General features: G+C 35.1%; 3 protein-coding genes across 5 annotated transcripts; 2 read left to right on the plus strand and 1 right to left on the minus strand.

Annotated features, from left to right (window-relative positions):
* Positions 1–69: 69 nt before the first annotated feature.
* On the plus strand, positions 70–7,095 carry LOC101258656 (uncharacterized). The gene is made up of 9 exons (XM_004239810.4): positions 70–719; positions 2,348–2,440; positions 2,576–2,680; positions 3,664–3,822; positions 5,144–5,242; positions 5,313–5,441; positions 5,857–6,036; positions 6,535–6,651; positions 6,776–7,095. The coding sequence occupies exons 1-9, from the start codon at positions 333–335 to the stop codon at positions 6,947–6,949; spliced, it is 1,443 nt and encodes a 480-aa protein (XP_004239858.1). The 5' UTR covers positions 70–332; the 3' UTR covers positions 6,950–7,095.
* On the minus strand, positions 7,061–14,622 carry LOC101258956 (O-fucosyltransferase 1). Of its 3 annotated transcripts, none has more exons than XR_011221461.1 (10): positions 14,350–14,622; positions 14,083–14,233; positions 13,213–13,291; positions 13,024–13,094; positions 10,944–11,032; positions 9,952–10,075; positions 9,591–9,874; positions 9,118–9,247; positions 7,688–8,415; positions 7,061–7,269 (listed from the first exon to the last, which is right to left on the minus strand). XR_011221461.1 is itself a non-coding variant. In XM_004239811.5 (9 exons), the coding sequence occupies exons 1-9, from the start codon at positions 14,355–14,357 to the stop codon at positions 7,801–7,803; spliced, it is 1,551 nt and encodes a 516-aa protein (XP_004239859.1). In that variant the 5' UTR covers positions 14,358–14,622; the 3' UTR covers positions 7,276–7,800. The 3 variants fall into 3 exon arrangements, 1 of the variants encoding a protein (XP_004239859.1); XR_741645.4 differs by lacking the exon at positions 7,061–7,269 and adding an exon at positions 7,276–7,600; XM_004239811.5 differs by lacking the exon at positions 7,061–7,269 and having other exon boundaries at positions 7,276–8,415.
* Positions 14,623–15,541: 919 nt separating this feature from the next.
* Positions 15,542–19,354, plus strand: LOC101258154 (protein PXR1). Its single transcript, XM_004239808.5, has 2 exons — positions 15,542–16,062; positions 19,025–19,354. The coding sequence occupies exons 1-2, from the start codon at positions 15,631–15,633 to the stop codon at positions 19,193–19,195; spliced, it is 603 nt and encodes a 200-aa protein (XP_004239856.1). The 5' UTR covers positions 15,542–15,630; the 3' UTR covers positions 19,196–19,354.
* The last annotated feature ends 26 nt before the right edge of the window (positions 19,355–19,380 follow it).

The following is a 19,380-nucleotide window of genomic DNA, read 5'->3' on the forward strand; positions in this document are numbered from 1 at the left end:
CTTGATCTCATTCAAATCAAAACTCCAAGTTCTTTCATTAAAAAATCGTAATAATCGAAACTCCAAAAATTTTCGTTAAAAATTGTAATAATTTTATTCACTATATCAACACGATTGTAAAAGAAAATAAGAAAGTTAATATCACGAAATTCTCACGTGATATATTCCCAATCTCCCATACCATTTCTCTCACTCCTCATTCTCGCTGCTCCAAAACTCGCTGATCATCATCAATGGCGCCCCCAATTTTCCAACTGCTTTACGTATAAGTTCAATTCCTCTTCCACTACTCTCCGATTCTTCACTTCAATTTCGCTCTGAAAAAATCGAGAATGGCGAAGAATCACGTTCCCGATTGGCTCAACAATTCTCTCTGGTCTTCTCGTTCGCCGTCACCACAACAATCGTTAACTCCTGCGGAGACTTCAATTGACAGTGAGGATATGACTCGCTCAAAGAATTCAGCTGTAAAATCATCGGTTAGTGCAGAGTCTCCGGTAAATTTGCCAGTTCCAATGCCGCCTCCTGCTGTAATTAGAGCTGAAACGCGTCCTGTGCCGCCTCCGAGACCTAAGGCGGAAATTGTTGGTCCTTTAAATGGTAATAATAGTAGTAATTGCTGTAGTGATGGTGAAAATGGGAGCTCAGCTAGTTGTACTACGACATCTGGTATCTCTTCAACTGAGGATATTTCTCGCCAGGCTCAGCTTTCTCAAGAGGTCACTAACTTCTCTCTTTTGAATACATACCTTAATATGATATATGGAGGTCGAGAATTAGGGTAGAATGTTAGTAGCTAGTCGAGAATTAGGGAAGAATGTTAGTAGCTAGTCGAGAATTAGGGAAGAATGTTAGTAGCTAGTTCAGAATTAGGGAAGAATGTTAGTTGCTAGTCGAGCATTGTCTAGTTTTCTATATCAGTATTATTATTATAGTAATTAATTACTCTTATACTGTCTTATTATTCCATTTCTATCACCTGTTGTTTTGATTACCTATTCTGATGAAGTTCTTTGTTACCTTTGCTTATGTTATATTGCTACTGTTCTTATCTTCATTATTCCAGCATGACTTTTTCACTACTTTATTTCCTTATTCGTAATGTTTTCCTGACATGCTTTACTTGAGCCAAGGTTTCTTTGGAAACAGTCCCTCTACGTTCACAATATAGGGGTATGGCTGCATAGATACCCTCGGTAGACCTTACTTGTGGGACTACATTGGATTTGTTGTTGTTGCTGGGATAGAGCTTTAATTTATACACATGTTACGAGGTCATTTGGTTCATATACTGGTTGTATCATGTATTATAATGTAGAATTGTTTATAGGGAGATTAATTAGTTTTATGGTTTAATATTGTATTAGCTATCCTATGTACATAATATGAAGTGTAATATGATATCTGATGTTGGTAAGTGTTCGATCCCCTGCCTGGAGTTACATCATATACTAGAGTTAATAGTATAACTTCCACAGCTAGTTCGAAATGCTGTTGATACAGAGACCTTTTATGATTAAAATGTATGCATCAAAATTCAGGTCCTCAGGGTAAATGCATTAAAACAGAACAATTTTTGCAGATGGTGCTGCACCGGTTGGTGGCAAACTTCCCTTCCCCGTTCCCCTTCCCTCCCTTTATTATAATATAAAAAAGATTTCAAAAGTATATACTTTCTGAATTGATGTATAACTGTATTAGTTAAACCAGAAATAAAAAATGGCCACCAAACAGAGGACAAACAGTACCAATTTTTGATATGGGAGGGATTCTTTTTCTTAATCTTTCCAACCAAACAACCTTTCAACTTTTATATTAAACTGCGCATTTTACTCTATACACAGCTGAAAAGACAATTCCAAGTAACCAATTGTGATTTGTAATCTGAGAAATAAGGTTAAGTACCATGTTATAATATATTTCCTTGAGCCGAGGGTCTATTAGAAACAACCTCTCTACCTCCCAGGGTATGGTAAGGTAAGGTCTGCATACACTCTACCCTCCCCAAACCCCAATTTTTGTTGTACCATGTAATAGTATGTCAAACTACACGGATAATGTAAAACATCTTTACATTGTTAGTGCATATAAGTTAAATCTTGTGGGATTGCATAACTTGGTCGTATCGTCCACCATGTACATGAGAAACCTTTAGGTAGCCAATGACATTTTTGTCTCTTTTGTCTTTTAAATAAATACAATGGCAATAAATTATTATGCTGCTCGAGGGTTGAAAAGACCTTATATTGGAGGACATCGCAAAGAGTAGCTAGTTTTATGATAGGAAGGCCGATTGGGATTTGTTCTTCTTGTTCCTAATCAACTGTTTCGTTTTTATATGATGTAGTTGTCAAGGAAGATTATTAATTTGGGGGAAGTCCGGAGGCTAGCATCACAAGGGATACCAGATGGACCTGGCCTTCGTGCTATAGTATGGAAGGTACAAAATGTGTCGCACAACTTAATATTATAAGTCATTAATTTCTGGCATTCGTTTTGGTTGAAGTTAGAGAAAATTCTTATCTTGGATATCTTTCAAGTATATGGATCATCTCGAGTGCATGTCTTTTTGCAGCTACTGTTGGGGTATTTGCCAACTGACAAAGCGTTATGGCCTACAGAACTGGCTAAGAAGAGGCCTCAGTACAAGCAATTTAAAGAGGAGCTTCTTATGAACCCTGTAAGTTCTGTTTTTTTACTAATGCATGACATCTTACAACTTAGAATAATTAAAATACCATAAAGACCTTTGTAGTCATGTTTACCCCTCCTTTGTCTGTCGATACTTCTCATTCCTGGCAAAACAATAAAAATCATCTTTCATAGGTGGAGGAGGTTGTAACCATTGATTACAAGAACTGCCAGTAGGAGCTTTACCGTTACTTTTAGATTACCAAAATATATATAAAAAAATGAGCAGAAGACAAAAATAAAATAAAAAATTTAATAATGTAGAGTTAATCAGATAAATATTGAATCTAAAATACTGAGAGCTGGTGAAACTGGTGTACCAAAATGCTAGAGTGACAACATAAATTAAGATAACTGTAAATTGAAATTTGAACATGATCTTGAACTGAAAGGTTTGAATCTTAATTTTGCTTACGTCAAGTACTACTAAATAATTTCATAATTGATAATTGAGAGTTTTGATAGATTGTCAAGAGAAAGAACTGAGAGCTTCAATGGTGAAAAATGAAGTTAGGATTGAAAGGTATTTATAGTTGATATTTGGGAGGGTTGAAATGTGATCACTCAAAGTAGAGAGTTTGAAATATGAGTCCTTAAATCCCCTGCGTAGAGCTGTTTAAAAGTATTTAAATATGGTTAACTTCTATAACAAATATTGTTTTGGAAACACAAGACTTTTTTTCCAATAACTAATTTTGTAGTTTTCCTTCTCTTTTCTGCGCAGAACATTATAGACATATTCTTGCGTGGATTGCTTATTGCTCATGCTATTTAGTCCCCTTGGTATTATTAGAAGGTTAATGTGTAAAAAAAGATTGTAATATATGCGATCATAGAATCAATACCTATCAAAGAACAAAAAGTGTTTTGATGGAATCAATAATTTATGTATACTATGTTAGTTTTGTTATTCTGGAAGCATCATTTGTTTTCAAGTACAGAAGTTTCCTGAATGTTGTTATGGCTAGGCAGTCAGAGATTGCGAGGAGGTTGGAGAAGTCTGCAAGTCTTGAGAATGATGGAACAGAAACAGACATTGAAGGCAAAGGTTTACTCTCAAGATCAAAGGTAACTCAGGAAGAGCATCCTTTGAGTCTTGGAAAAAGTAGCATTTGGAATCAGTTCTTCCAGGTACCACCTTTTTTCAAATGATCTTTTCCCCCAGTACCTACCTCTAAAATTATGTTGGGGTTCTTCTGTTAGAGCACCATTGTGGAGCATAAGAATACATGTCTTCAAGACGAGTCCTCAAACCGAATGTCACGATCTATTTCGTTCATTCTGTTTTCTGTAAATGTACCTTAAAGGGGCCATTAGATTCTTATGCTGGTTCTGCAAGGATTATAATGCATGATGTATTATATAGAGAGTATTAATGAAGGGACTATTCAGTGTTATCAAAGGTGCGCTTTAAGCGCGCTTAAGCCCTGAAGTGAGGCTCAAAACGTGTTGAGCGCTTTATGTGCGCTTCAATGTTGTCATCAAGGTTTTCTAAGACAAACATTTCCTCGCCAATGAGCCTCTTATGAAGAAGTGCACTAAATAATTGATATTTCACTTTACCATAATATTTTTTCAATTTCTTTGGTCATATATTTGTCATTCATATTTATAAATTATTAGTCTTGGCTAAACATATATATTTGTATTATTTTCTCCCTTTGCGCCTTTTTTCATTAAAGCCCACGTTTTATTTACGCTTTGCGCTTAAAGCCCCCATGGATGTTATGTAGGGATTACCTACTTTAAGCGCATTTCATCTACAAATACTTTTATCGTTTTATTTGCATTTCATCTACAAATACGTTTATCGTTGTAAAACTAAATACTAATATTCATATTCTTATGACACATTCTATCCCAATTCCCACATAAAATAATTCATAAAAATTCCCAATTAGCTGAATTCATATATTTAGTACTGCCAACCAAGCATTGATTCCTTATAAGGGGACTTTTTTTTTTTTCATATACGGCTGACCAAACACTACATTAGTTGTGCGTTCCAAATCCTTCCAACCAAACATTGCATCATTTCATACAGAACTTCATGTTGAGATGATTTTTCCTAATATCTCCAACCAAACAACCCCTATAAGTGTGGTACCCCTGTCGAATACTGCACTGTTATATTAAGACCATGATAGACCCGGAGAGGGAACAAATGGATCAAGATTTTTCTGAAAGCAGCTTTTTAAATTTATTTTCGCTTTGACGATGTTGTTAGTATTAGTGATATATTATAGATTATTGTTTGATTTCTTTCCTCAACCAGACTTACATTACACTGGACACATATCAATTCTATCCTGGCTGTCTTTTGTACACAATTAACATTTTGATTCCTTCAAAATGGAAAAAAACAACAAGAAACTGCAAAATTTGTCAAGTTGACAGGAGTATGTCTAAACTTATTACTGTTGATAATTTGTCATACTCTATTTTCTTGTAGGACACAGAGATTATTGAACAGATTGATCGGGATGTAAAGCGCACCCATCCAGACCTGCACTTTTTCTCAGGAGACACACCGTCTGCAAAATCTAACCAGGCAAGAGCTAGTCTTCTGGATTTATAATACAAACGGCAGTGGATTGACCAAGTCTATCTTTTGTTTCCAGGATGCTTTGAGGATTATACTCATTATATTTGCCAAACTGAATCCTGGTATTAGATATGTGCAAGGCATGAATGAGATCTTAGCACCACTTTTCTATGTGTTCAGGAATGATCCCAATGAGGAAGATCCAGTAAGTGTCTAAGTGATACTTTGTTCCCTTCATGACGTTTTGTGGTTGTGGGTAGTCACTCCCAGAACATGATAGCTGGTAACCAAGTTTTGCAAAAGAATTTGGGGCCAGCTGAACTCTTTGACACTTGCAACTGCTAATCTTTGACCAATGAATTATTTTAGACATGGTTCTATAAATTTTATCTTGCTCCTTTGTCTTATGGTTTTACCTTGTGGCTCTGGTTCTCTGTGATAATGATAGTTGTGGTTCTGTATATTGATCATTTGGTGAAGACTGCTACTCGGTTTGCAAAACCTTTTGTGTGCTATATCTTTTTTCTAGACTCAGTTATTTTTTCAGCTGTTTCTAGACTGAGGCTTCAGAGGTCCTCATCAATCAGTCTATTTATCGTTTCTATCTGCAAATTGTACAGGCAATGGCAGAAGCAGATACTTTCTTCTGCTTTGTGGAGTTGTTGAGTGGATTTCGTGATAATTTTTGTCAGCAACTTGATAATAGTGTTGTTGGTATTCGTTCCACAATTACAAGGCTATCTCAACTTTTGAAAGAACATGATGAAGAGCTATGGCGGCATCTTGAAGTGACAACTAACGTAAGATTCCTTGTTTAGTGCATTATTGGCTGTTAACATTTTTGTCCAGTCTTGAGAACATCTAATTTACACACCCCTCTCTGCTTGCTAATTCTGTTATTTGCATATTTACATTATTGATGGCATGTTTTATAATATTAATGTAGTCAGTTATTTAAAGAAAAAAATGCAGCGTTTATGTGCTTGTCAACCTGGAGGCTTAATCTTGTCCAGAATCTTACTTTTTGAATGCAAGCTATGTTACACAGATCCGCTTATAGGTAGTACATATCTGGTATGGGTATCTCAAGTGTTATTACTATCTTTAGTGTATTTGAAGTATTAAGACATCCCATATGTTTGTGATTGTGTTTTACTGATGGATGTGCTTAGTTGGTACAGTAAATTCAGCACGTTTTCTTGTTTTTCCTTTAGGTGTGAGATATTACCTTGACATGGTTTTCTGATATTTTGAGTTTAACACTGATCTTTTATGGGTTCGTTGTTGGATGTTTACAGGTGAATCCACAGTTCTATGCATTTAGGTGGATAACTCTCCTTTTGACGCAAGAGTTCAACTTTCCAGATTGTCTCCTTGTATGGGACACTCTCCTAAGTGATCCTGAAGGACCTCAGGTTAGATGTCATGGAGTTAAAAGTTGATGTTCCATCCTTTTATTTTTTTAAGTCCTTTCTTTTTTCTTTGGGCAAAGTAATTTCACTGACTTTAAATGACAATTATTATTATCACAACTTGCAGGAAACACTGCTCAGAATCTGCTGTGCTATGTTGATTATTGTCCGGAGGCGTTTACTTGCTGGTGATTTCACTTCTAATTTGAAGCTACTGCAAAATTATCCATCTCCTAATATCAGCCACCTTCTCTATGTTGCCAATAAACTGCGGGTCAAATCACCTGGTTTAAACTTTTAATCAGGGAGAAACGTCTTTTTATTTCACTGTTTAATCAAATATGCTGTAATATTTAAGAACGTAAATGTCTGATCTAGGTAATTAGTCATTACATGATCTGCAGCTTTCGAATTTCGTATTTGTATGAAAGTGATTATTTTTACTTATTTTTTGGTATTAGATAAGCAAGCAAAAAAATTATTGTGCCAAGATCATTTATATATGATCTTGACTTGTATTAGGGGGTTGGGGGTGGGGTAAGGAGGACACCATACTGAACCTGAAATAACAAGCCAACGTATTAGTTGTCAACGCCAGAAACCAGAACTCCCGTTGACAACCTGATGAAATGTAGGAAAGAATGTATTTTTTTCGTAAGAGAATGTTCAGCTGATGAAGTAAACAACATCGTCAGATACTCAAAAAGATACAAAAATGGAAAAAAATGAGCAAAATAAAATGCTCAGATTATCGACATTTTAAGCATCAAATGACTCTGATATTGCCGAAAGGGAGGTGCCGAGTCCGTTAGTCATACATATGAAACCTCCCTGGATTCTCGTTGATCGAAATTAACTCAAACACCAATCGAGGATATTCTCCATATTGTTATCTTTTTTTCCCAGAAACCTAACCTCCTATGCTGCTTTTATCCATTGGCAGCTACATTTACTGTTATCACTTGTAAGGTGATCACTAAAAATGTACAAGTAAAACCATTCACAATAACTAGATAGAATGATCTGAGATAAGTTATACCTGTAAAACCAACTCGTAGATAAGGAAAACCATCGCATTTCTTCCGTTTGACCTCGTGGTGTCGCGTCATTTCAAGATCCATAAATATTACCAAGAAACTTCACACAGAACACCTATTTATCCATGGCTAACGTCAAATTTGATCCACTTGCCTCAAAGTCACTGATTCCTTCCCTCTCCATTTGACTATTTAAGACTTCAACAACGTCATGTGGTGGACATTTATCAGCAGGATTTACAGCTGATTTTTTACAAAAGCACTCTGGCCAAGAATTAGTATAAAATGATTCAGGTGAGATCCGCTTATGAGGTCCACCGAAGTTTGTTTTTAACATGGCACGCCTAACTGCTTCATCAAAACCTGCTGTATGACCCTTCTCACGATCAATAAAGATAGGAGCCAGTGCTTTCCTATCAGGTCGGATTGTCGTGCGAAAACCATAGTATAACCGATGACCAAGGAGATTGTTCGCGAAATTGCTTGGTCCATCATATGTTGGCATGAAAATATCAGAGAGAAGACAAACCATATAATCCACAGCTGAACCTAACAAGCCCATAGTGTTTTTCCCCAGCTCACCTGTGGTGTCCACTGTACTATGGTTCTCCAAGCGGGGGAACAAGGAACGGAAAGGTTTCATGAATCGCTCACCACCAAAGAGCTCACCTGCAGCAAGGTATATCCTAGTAGAGTTGTCAAAACCCATTGCGCGTAAAATAAGACCCACCTGCCAGATTAGAAGGGGAAATATCAATGACCTGAACAAAAACTATCCAGTTAACAATACAAGTATTTTTGTATATACTTAAACAACTCATAAAGACTGAACCAAATTACCTATTGTTTGAAAGAATTTCTACTGTTAACACTGGCGCAAATATGAACAAATCAAGTTAAAATTGAGCTTCATTAAACAAGAGGATGTTGAAACACTTTGACTTTTACAGAGTCAAATTAGTATTTGAGCTAATTCTCAATTTAATGATGTGCAATTCTGAAACTGATTCAGGTCCTTGATATATATTAAAAATTCGGATTAATAAAATATCATCATAAAGAACCACAAGGAATTATGCACTCATGGCGCCATATTTGTGCACCTTCCTGTTGTATCCCTAAAAGGTATTCTTGGCTGGTTATATTACAAGATATATCAAGTTCCAGTGGATAATCTATTTAATGACTTCTAAAGTTCGCCCTTACATAGATGCACTTCCTTAAATTCGTAGTTACTCTAATTAAAGAACAGAATTGAATAGGATACAGACCATTGATATCGTAAAAGCATTGGAGCTATACTAAACATCTTTCACCTCTACTTAACCATTCTAAGATGGCTTTAAATCAAGTAACTTAAAGCAAGGATAAAAATTGTAAAATTGAAGAATACCACACATTGTGTACAAGTATCTATAAGAGTTAAGAGTACCTCTTCTGGAGTTAGTGGACATTTCCCAATTGCCCTTCTTTCATCATATATAAGTCTCTTTTCTGCAAAATTTTCCCGTCTATACTTCTTCAAAATCTTTTGCTCCTCAGGAGAAAATATGTCAAAGCACCTGGGGAAATCGAGACAAGATTAAACAGATCTCTAAATCAATGCCAAAAAAAGAAACTTGTGGTCTACACTAACTAGCACCAACTAGAAGTACTTCAAGGGCTAAGGATACCCAGTGGAATAGAGCAGCTATTTTTTCCTGGCCAAAAGAGGAACAGGAAAGAGAAAAAAAGTAAGTACGAGAGAGATTTGAAGAATCTGTTCTTCCTCTCTTTCAATCTCTTTTTCTATTACATTGTTGCGTTTTTTCCTCTGGGCCACCTCAGGAAAGGACAGAAGATGGGGGACTAAAGCACCACTTGAGCTCTAATATACTAAGGTGCACACAGCAATCAGTAACTTACCCAGCAAATGCTAGCATATCCATCTCAAAACGAAGATGTATTGTCATAAAGTGGCCTTGCGAACGAAGTTTAGTGACAATTGATTGGCTTAAATCCATAATATGAGGCTTAAATCGAAGGGCATGATAGTTAACTCTACATCTCAGCCGCTGGTACTCAGGATAATCGATTTCTTCAGCCAGTCTATGTGAAAAAGGAGTAAGATAAATAGCACCGTGTTCCTTCATTGTCTTTAGAGCCTCTGTTGTATACCAACTGATAGGAGCATCTCTAGGAGGTCGAATCTGGAAAAAAATGCTTTATTAAAATCCATTAGAGCCTTAAGAAGAACATGATCAAACTTTGCTGGAGCAATGTATACCTGTTTTGCTTTTATCTTCTTTACCTTTCCATTTTTTCGGATTTCAGGAATGCTTTCCACTATTCTTACATCATACTTCAATGTCTTAATAAAATGTTCAACATCGTAGATACCTTGAAACCCACTGAGGATTAATAGAAATAAAGTTGCACGTTATGCCTCAGTTAATGGTAAGAACTCAAACTATTAAACAGTTTGAGAAAATTATAAATGAATCAAGAGCTAGCTTGGGACTAAGTTAATGGTAACAAACTAACTCCGACAAATATTTTGAAGGGCTGTCTAAAATCAATCAATATCATGCTCAAGGGAAGCTTCCTCCTCTAGTGATAAAGAAACCAGTGCAACATTCTATTCATTGTAAACACCATGATGAGGCATAGGATTTACTAGTCTAATCCTACTTCCTAGTAAACTTTTTGGAGAGCAGGATCTCACAAAGAATAGCAAAATCACTCAGTAATAACATCAGCTACATAAAAAACAAATTTTAAAATATCAAGTAAGAAAAGAAAGTGTCTTGATGCCCATGATTCAAGATGAGTGGCTGAACTTCAAACTGTCTTTAATTTCTCAATTTTCTTTAATCCACCAATTGCTGGGTGCATGACAAGTATACTTCTATACGCATAAAGTTTCCCTTTACTTCAGTTTATAAATTCTTGAAATGGTTATAATTATAAGAATAAAAATAAATAAATAAATAGAGAGCGCACAAATATCATACTCAAATAATTTTCCTACGTGCCATTAAGGTACAAACCATCTGAAAAGTATTAGATAAATTGTTTTCTACTTTTTTTAATCATCGGCCAGACAGCCTGTATACTCCTTTCATGACAGACATAGAATAATACCTTGCATGTTGTTGAGGATACTTAGAACCAATGTCATTATGGTAAAGAGATTTAAGCAAATTCTCAAATAACAATGTCAATCGTGATACATGTTTTAAATGGTATAAGAATTAGGGAACTCGGGGAACTAAGTACCTATCATCGTGCCAGAAGGAATTTGCATCCAACTCAGGTAACACCAGTGTAGCATTCATAATTCGTGCAGCAAGAACTGCATTACAGATCTATAAAGTCACAAGCATTTGTTATGTCGAATATATCAATAACATAAAGGACAAAAAATGAGATACCAATCAATCCCAAATTAGTTAAGAGTAATTATATAAATTCTCATTATCCATTCTGTTATACTAAGGTTCAATCAGACAATACTAAAAAGGTGTTTTTTATAACACAGGTGTTTAGGCCAGCTTGCACATGCCTAGACTATTCCGCCGGGTACATGTTTCCTCCCACCAACACAGATACCGAGTAATTTTGTCCAACAAGGCTTAAGTAGATAGGAAGAATTGCCAATTGTTTTTGCCTTCACAGAAATTTGAACCTGAGATCTCATGGTTCTCCTACTTTATAGATCCTTAGGCCACACCCTTTGGGTGCAATACCAGGGAAATGCTTTGAGGCAAATTAGGAGTCATTAAACACTAAATTTTCACGAAATCTCACATGTATCTTTACAAAGAAATAACTAGCTGAAATGGAAGTACAACTAACACCACACATAATAATCGTGCAACAAGAAGAAGTCCTAATTCAACTATATAGAACTTTTGTTCGAATTATGCTCTGTTCTTGGTTAAACATGCATTCATCACGAGAGACTACAAGTCTTTGAGATAATACATTCACTTAAACTTTGGTCAAGTTTATAACCTTTAATTATCAAACTGTAAATGATCAATGCATGGGGAAGTGTACAAAGGATATGGTCAAACAATTTCAAGCAACCTTATGGCATGCTCTCTCTGTCCCAATTTATGTGCAATGCTTGACTAGACACAATTTAAAAAAGAAGGGAAGACTCTTCAAACTTGAGGTCTAAAATAAGTCATAGACATTTTGTGTGGCTATAAATAATCTTATTATGAGTAAAACGAAAATTCAAAGTTAAACTATTTTAATATAAGGAAGTATGACATTCTTTTGAAGACATACGAAGAAGAAAATGACACATAAATCAGGATGGACAGAGCATCATTCTGGAATTTTCATCTTTTATTGGATAACTGATGCAATCTCATATGACTGCAAATCCAGTTAACATCTCCATTTGAACAAAATTTATATTGTAGATATGTTGAGCCTTAAGAGGCCAACATGCACTCATATATTACATGTACTGGTCCCACAATTGTTCTATAGTACTTAAGTTTCAGAGCATTTCACTATATTATTATTGACCTCACGTAGAACATCATGAATCTTGCTAAGACCATATTTAAGATTAAAAGTAAAAATACTTGTTTGATGGTATCACCAATCTTTTGTGCTTATGAGGGGCCCTATAATACACATTCACCACCAAAGTTTTCATTGGATTTCTGAGGTTAGGCCACGGATTACCCGAATTAAAAAAGAGAGTAACATCAGGGATTTCGAAGGGGTAGAATTGAGTTTTTGGCAATTGAGGAGTAGTCTCCAATCCCATATTTATTTTTGGCACACCCATGTAATTCCGGGTTGTATAGAGGATAGGGTGTCTTTTTTAGAGAATCATATCTATTTGTAGGTCCTTTACTGGTTGGTATACCTCTTGTATAAGGCCTTCTTTTGGCCTTGTGATTAATGAAAATATTTACCTGAAAAAAAAAATTAAAAAGAGAAAGAAGATGCAACTTCAACAACCACTTCAGTTTAATCATTGTTTAAATGTTAATGTATCTTTTTTTTCAAATAGAACTCGACTTCACTAATCAGTGCTATTTCAATTTATGTTATATTTTCATCTTAACTTACACTTTACTAGAACACTAAGACTAGATCTATCCAAATCTTTCTTGTTCACAAGCTTCTTTGACCCATCCTTCCAATATGACAAGGAAACCTTCCTATCTAGCTCTACTTTCCGAAGTTGATGTTGTAGACCAACTTTATGACCTACTTCCGGAAGATGATGTTCTTTGGTCAAAAAATAGTAATATGGCAGTTAGAGGGATTTACTCCAGTAAATTATATGAAAAAAATCAAGCCAAGGAGGCAAGGATCAGTTACGCACTGCACTACGTTGTTGGTTCAGACCACCATTACACCGAACCCGTAAATAGCCATTGCTTTCACTGGCAGGAGCTGCAAGAGAGAAAAGATAAAGAGATGTTGGCATAAAGCTACAGCATTGCAGATTTTGATATCGTAATTGTGTTCATTTTGAATTTGGTCTGGGACATAGATAGATAAAATTGCATACGAGGCCAATCTGATCGAGGAGCAGATGACGCCCTCCAACCATCAGAAGCAGCAGTTCCCCAGAGTGCCTCTGCATTAATCTGCTCAGATAGGAAAAAGAACATAAAAATATGTAACATAATAATCTACTGATGAAAAGTGAACTAATGGTTCAGATTCCATGATGGAAAACAGATTACATATTTATATACAAAAATAGCTAAAACCTAGTGGAGATGTGATAAGATAAATAGCTCAGCTCATGCAAGTATTCTACATTAGGTTGTATCATGTAATACTATATGCTGCACATTTATGTTATAAAAGACGAGCATATCAGACTCGCAATTATCAACTTCCTGCTTAGAGAAGAGGAAAAATGTAAAAAATTGAAATGAACTATCATCAACTGAATTTGTAGCTTCATTAGCCGTAAATAGAACTGTTTTTCTAGCTAAATCACCACATTTCTAATAAACACTGCAGATTCCTAACAATACTAAATTCAACAGTAAATAGGACCTTTTTTCTAGCTAAATCACCAGATTTCTCATATATTACTGCAGATTCCAAACAACACTAAATTCATCTGCAAATAGGACCATTTTTTCTAGCTAAATCACTAAATTTCTAATAAAAATAAGCAACTAAAAAAACTAGAAAAGCAATCCAAGCTAATTTATAAACAGCTTAAAACGCAGTACCACAGCTGAAGAACTATTACTATTACTACTCAACATCGCAGACATGAGCATGAACATACAAATCACCACAACAATAACAGCAAACAGGACTTTTTCTAGCTAAATCACCACAATTCTAATCAAATTAAGCAACTAAAAAAACTATAAAAGTAATCCAAGCTAATTACAATAAGCTTAAAACACAGTACCTCAGCTGACGAACTGTTACTATTACTACTCGACATCGCAGACATAAGCAGGAACATACAAATCACGACAACGATTACAGCAACCGAGAGCCTTAAGAACATTGCCTTAACACCTCCTAATTGCTGCTTCAGCGGTTGCCGATATCCAGGCCTGTCGCAAAACCGCCATAAACATCAGATCCAAAGCGATATTCAATCAAATCAACATACATAAACCAATAACTTGCAGATTTTTTGTGAAAATAAGAGATTTATGCATGAATTTACCTCCGCATTTTTGCTGAGATCCGAGAAATGGAAAAATCCGCGAAGCTTCAAAGTTGAGAAGAATTACGTGCGCTGAATCTCTGGAGAAATCTGCCGACACTAGGCGAATTGAAGGACTAAAAATTTAAGAGTGAGAAATAGAGGAAACAATTCGTATTCGTATACATATAATCGTGTTATTGAAGTCAGTGGTTTTTTTAGTTTTAGAAATTTGTGCTACCATTACTTACGGGTGTACAATCAATGTTTTTAATTTTTTTTACAGGTTGGCTTAATTAAAAAATATATCGGTAAGTGTTAGCTATAACAAAAAATGTATTTTCGAAAAATTGGTAAATTTATTATTGGGAAAAGGGTTAAAAATATTTCTCAACTTTGTTTTATTGGCTAATTATGTCCTTGCCGTTAAAATGAAGTTAGTTTTATAGCTATCATCTGCAAACTTATCACTTATACCCTCCAAACTAACTATTTATCCTAAATCAAACTTAAATTCCCAATTTCAATCCGATTTCCCATTTAGAACTCATCTAGGAAATTATTTTGTAATCCAACCCATATAAAAAAATCCGCCACTATTATAAACAAAATTGAATTTAATTTTCAATTTTCTCAATCTTGTTAAGTCAACAAAAACAAAAAAGAATGGATTTCTCCCTTGTTATTGGATCTGTTGTAGTTGCTGCTCCATGTGTAATGTCGTCAAAACCATTGTTAAAAGCTTTTAAGGGTTTAAATAAAAATACTGTCTTACAAGTCTCTTTTGTCTTTCTCTCTTTCTCATTTTATACAAATTCAAATTGTATACAATTTATCTCTTTTTTGTTTTATACAATTCATTCAATTGTATATTCCCTGCCCAAGTTTCTTTTGTCTATCTCTCTTTTTGATTTTGTACAAATTCAAATGGTATATAATCGTCCCTATATACTTATAATTATACACTTTGTTTTATACAATTCTCTGTCCAAATCTCTTTCTCTTTCTCGTTTTATACATTTCATTTTATACAATTCGCTTTAATCGTATATGTATAGCGAATCATACATATATATGTTCGCTATGAAACACAATTATGCAAACTTTTGCTATAATACACAAATATGAATTTTATATTTGTTATATGTGAAAGTTGTTCAGCGAAGAACATTTTGTTTTTTTATGAAAATAAAAATATTTTTTTTAAAAAAACACTTTTATGTTTTTTTTAAAGAAAAATCGATTAAATACACTCTTAAGTGGTGATGGCTATACTTGTTGCATCACCATAGAAGCATTAAAATGTCGCTTTACCGGCAGCTCCTCCGTAAAACCCCGGCGGCCCAAACCCTAAAACCCATTCTCCGATCAATTTCCACCACCGCCGATTCCACATCTACCGCGGGACAATCGCATCACAATGACCATCAGAGGAACCATGAGTTCCGTCCACCGAGCGACTACCTGAATTCATGGACAGCACCTAAGGATCCTAAGGAGGCGGAGGCTAAACTAGCCCGTTTGCGCCGTGAATATGCGAAGAAAGTGAAGGAGGTGAGGAAAGAGTACATACAAGAAATGGAACTTCAGAGGATTGAGAAGATGAGAAAAGATGAAGCTAAAAAGGAGGCTCAGAGGATTGCTAATGAGGAACGCAAGGTTGCTAAAGCTGCTGAGAAGAAAGCGAAGGCGAAGGAAAGAGAGGCTGCTGAAGAGGAGTTCCGCAAAACTCTGGTATGTGATTATAAAAAAATGAACTCTTTTGTCAGTTTTTTGTACTTACATTGTTTTGACATTACTTGAGTATACCGATTTTGCTTATCCTAATATTGCATTTGGTATGGATGGACACGGTTTGAACATTTTTTCATGTTTGGGCGGAATATGTGACATGGTAATTTTGGTGTATATGAACTCAAATTGTTGCTGTAATATGATTAGCAATTGATCTCTGAGCCTCCGAGGTGATCGTTTATCCTGTATTTATCGTCATACAAGCAAGTTTGCAGAAAGTGGATTGTCAAATTGTGCATTTCATTAAGGCAAGGATAAAAAAGTTAGCTTGCATTGTTGTCAAATTGTGCATCTCCAACTTTCTTTTTCCATCCATTTTGAAACAGTGTGATTAAAGCGTGTCATGCAACACAACAATGATGTGTTCCGCATTTTATTTGAAATCTAATACTATTTTTCCTTATTTCAAATACATGCAAATCAAATGTTACTTGAGGCTTTCAAATATTCTTCTGATTGAATACATGCAAATCAAATGTTACTTGAGGCTTTCAAATGTTCTTCTGATTGAATTAAAACTATTCACGCTCTTGTCTTAACTAGTCAACTAAGAAACTCGATGTGTACTCTAGGATTGTTGTCTCATACTTATAGCATGTGTTTTTTTAATGCTGATCTTTATTTTCTGTGTATATAGTTTGTAGTGACTTTCACTTCACTCTTGCATTTGTTGTTTCTTTATGGATCTTCTGTGAAAGTTGCAGGCATTACTAAAAGCTTGTTACTAAGCAGCATATGTTTATTTCTTATTATTATTATAGTAAATTCTAGGTTCAAATTGTCAGTTCCAAGTCTGAGTATAGAAGAATAGTTATGTAGGTTGATGGTCAGCTTAGAACTAGTCGCCTAATGATAAAATCTTTGCGATATGTTTTGTTTTATAAGGTAAAGTGTCAATTTAAAATCTAGGACCTGCAAAACTCATGCTGAATCTCCCACTGCTTCGTCTGTTCGTGTGCTAGGCAACCGCCATAAATTATAGGCCTAAATGGAGCAATATAGATGTAAAGGATTCATATAGCGGACCAACTAGGTTGGATTGAGGTGTAGTAGCAGGAGGTGTGATTTTTACTGCTTGAAGTAGCTACTAGGTGATGGTAGTGTTTACTTCATTGATGATGATTGCCATCAGTGAGGAGTCTATGCAAGTATTAGAAGTTCTAGTTAGTTGGTTTAGGATGTGTTGTAAATGAAAAGGAATAAGGTAATGTACGAATTGTCAACATGTTCTGTATGATCACTCAATTGTTGGATACGGACAGACTTAGGACTTACATTTTACTTGTAATTGTATTACTGAAAAGTGTCATAAAAATACTTTTGTTTGAGGTTAAAGTATGAAGACAGATCACATTGCTTAAAGAGCCTATAAGGCAGAGAATAAGAATCTGGACTTGTTCTTACTGCTGATAAATACTGATAAGCAAAGCTGATTAATGCATTGAACGCGTCAAGTTCTAGGTATCCTATCTTATGAGCTTTGAATGTCCTCAAAGAATGTTTCATAAAAATAACTAGAAAAAAGAGTTTTTATTATGCATGTAAGTCGTAGAGTTGCAGAAAATATTAACAAAACAAGGGATGTGAAAGAGGTCTGAAGTTATGCCTGAAAATTCCATATAACATGTAGACAAGATTAAAGATAAACTTATTATGCATGTTCTTCGTCACTTAAAGCAAGGAGTATGGAGAGGCTCTCAGTTCAGTACAATTTCTGGCTCAAACAATGAGATGTTTAATCTTTGGATCTCAACTTTTGAGGAATTGGATAGTAGAGACATAATTATATATTGGATGCTGATATAAGTTATTTTAATTCATAAATCAAATGGTACTTGTGGCTCTCATGTTCATCCAATTTAGATTTAAACTGTACAATTCTCATCGTAATAGCCACTCAAATGCAGACATTCAATGGATAGCAAGGGGGATTGTTCTTTTTTTAGCAAAGTGTTTTTCAAACGCTTAATATAAATTTTTGATGCATGGATGGTTTATGTAGAGCCTCTAATTCATGCTATTGGTGTAGTTCGGGATATATAGATGATCATGTAGCGATTGTAGACATCTTAGGATCCGTGTAAGATGAGATAGAACCTAGAGATAGATTTTCTTTTTTTGTGGGTTGCTGAGCCTACTCAGTTGTATGTGCTCTGTGATGTAACAGCCTTAGTGCTGAAGGTTTATATACAAACTTGTTACCTTTGTAAAAAATAAATAAAAATACTCAATATATCACATTGGACATAATACATAATATGCCCTTTAACTTGGCTTCGAATCACATTTATGCCCTTCAACTTTGGGTGTGCACAACTAGACGCTTAAACTTTTATAAAGTTGAACAAATAGACACACATGTCCTACATGTCATTTTTTGTCCTACGTGGTGTCCTACATGTATTGTGCCATGTAGGACTCATGTGTTTATTTATTTAAAAGTTGGATAGTTAAAGTGTTTGTTTGCGCATTATGAAAGTTGGAGGTCAAAGTTAAAATTTGAAGTCAAGTTTAGGGTCCAATATATGTATTATGCCTATCACATTGTAAGCTATAGTTATTGTATAGTGCCGCCTCTTGAAGACAGATCCATGCACACGGGGAGGTACATGCATTGGACCTTGTTTACTAAAGCACTCCCCAAGTGAGCATCTGTGTCTTGTTTAACGGCTTTAATCCACCTCAAGCGTGCTTTTATGAAATTATTAGTAGTTTATTCACCTCATTTTTTTAGAGACGATACATACAGTTCAGTTAGCAGGTTCAACTGTTAAGTAGGTTTAAGAGTATAGTCTGTTATATCGTCGTTGAATATGACTGAAATGCATATAGCATTGCTTTGCAAATATTCTCAATAAGTATAAATAACATATTATGTGCTTCTTTAATTATTATGTTTCAGCTTAAAGAAAGACAGGAAAAGCTTGAATATTGGAGGATGAGGGAAGAGAACTTCTCAAAGAAGAAGAAAGAGAAAAATGATCTTCTACGACGGCAAAGTTCCATGTGGATTGATGAGAAAGAGTTGGAGAAGAAGACACTTGAGGCTATTGTTGACACTGTTCATCTTTGAATTTTTTTCTTTCTCAAACATTTTTGGTCGGAGTGTTGTGTTACTGTTTTGAATAAATTCGAAAATGTGTAACTTGATTATTTGGACAGGATTCGAAAGTTTACTGTAAAACAGACTTGGTATGCCATCTTATGAACTCAGAATTGCCTTTCTCTTTCAGACATTTATGTTTATGGATCTTTACT

Source organism: Solanum lycopersicum, chromosome 5, assembly GCF_036512215.1.
Source record: "Solanum lycopersicum chromosome 5, SLM_r2.1".
Lineage (NCBI taxonomy): Eukaryota > Viridiplantae > Streptophyta > Magnoliopsida > Solanales > Solanaceae > Solanum > Solanum lycopersicum.

Excerpts from the sequence above, each read along its gene's own strand:
- LOC101258656 (XM_004239810.4), top strand. The coding sequence starts at position 333 with ATGGCGAAGAATCACGTTCCCGATTGGCTCAACAATTCTCTCTGGTCT. Across the intron at positions 2,441-2,575 it reads TTCGTGCTATAGTATGGAAG|CTACTGTTGGGGTATTTGCC; the intron begins GTACAAAATGTG and ends GTCTTTTTGCAG. Across the intron at positions 5,243-5,312 it reads CGTCTGCAAAATCTAACCAG|GATGCTTTGAGGATTATACT; the intron begins GCAAGAGCTAGT and ends TTTTGTTTCCAG.
- LOC101258956 (XM_004239811.5), bottom strand. Across the intron at positions 13,292-14,082 it reads GTAACAGTTCGTCAGCTGAG|ATTAATGCAGAGGCACTCTG; the intron begins GTACTGTGTTTT and ends CTATCTGAGCAG. Across the intron at positions 9,875-9,951 it reads AGAAGATAAAAGCAAAACAG|ATTCGACCTCCTAGAGATGC; the intron begins GTATACATTGCT and ends ATTTTTTTCCAG.
- LOC101258154 (XM_004239808.5), top strand. The coding sequence starts at position 15,631 with ATGTCGCTTTACCGGCAGCTCCTCCGTAAAACCCCGGCGGCCCAAACC. Across the intron at positions 16,063-19,024 it reads AGGAGTTCCGCAAAACTCTG|CTTAAAGAAAGACAGGAAAA; the intron begins GTATGTGATTAT and ends ATTATGTTTCAG.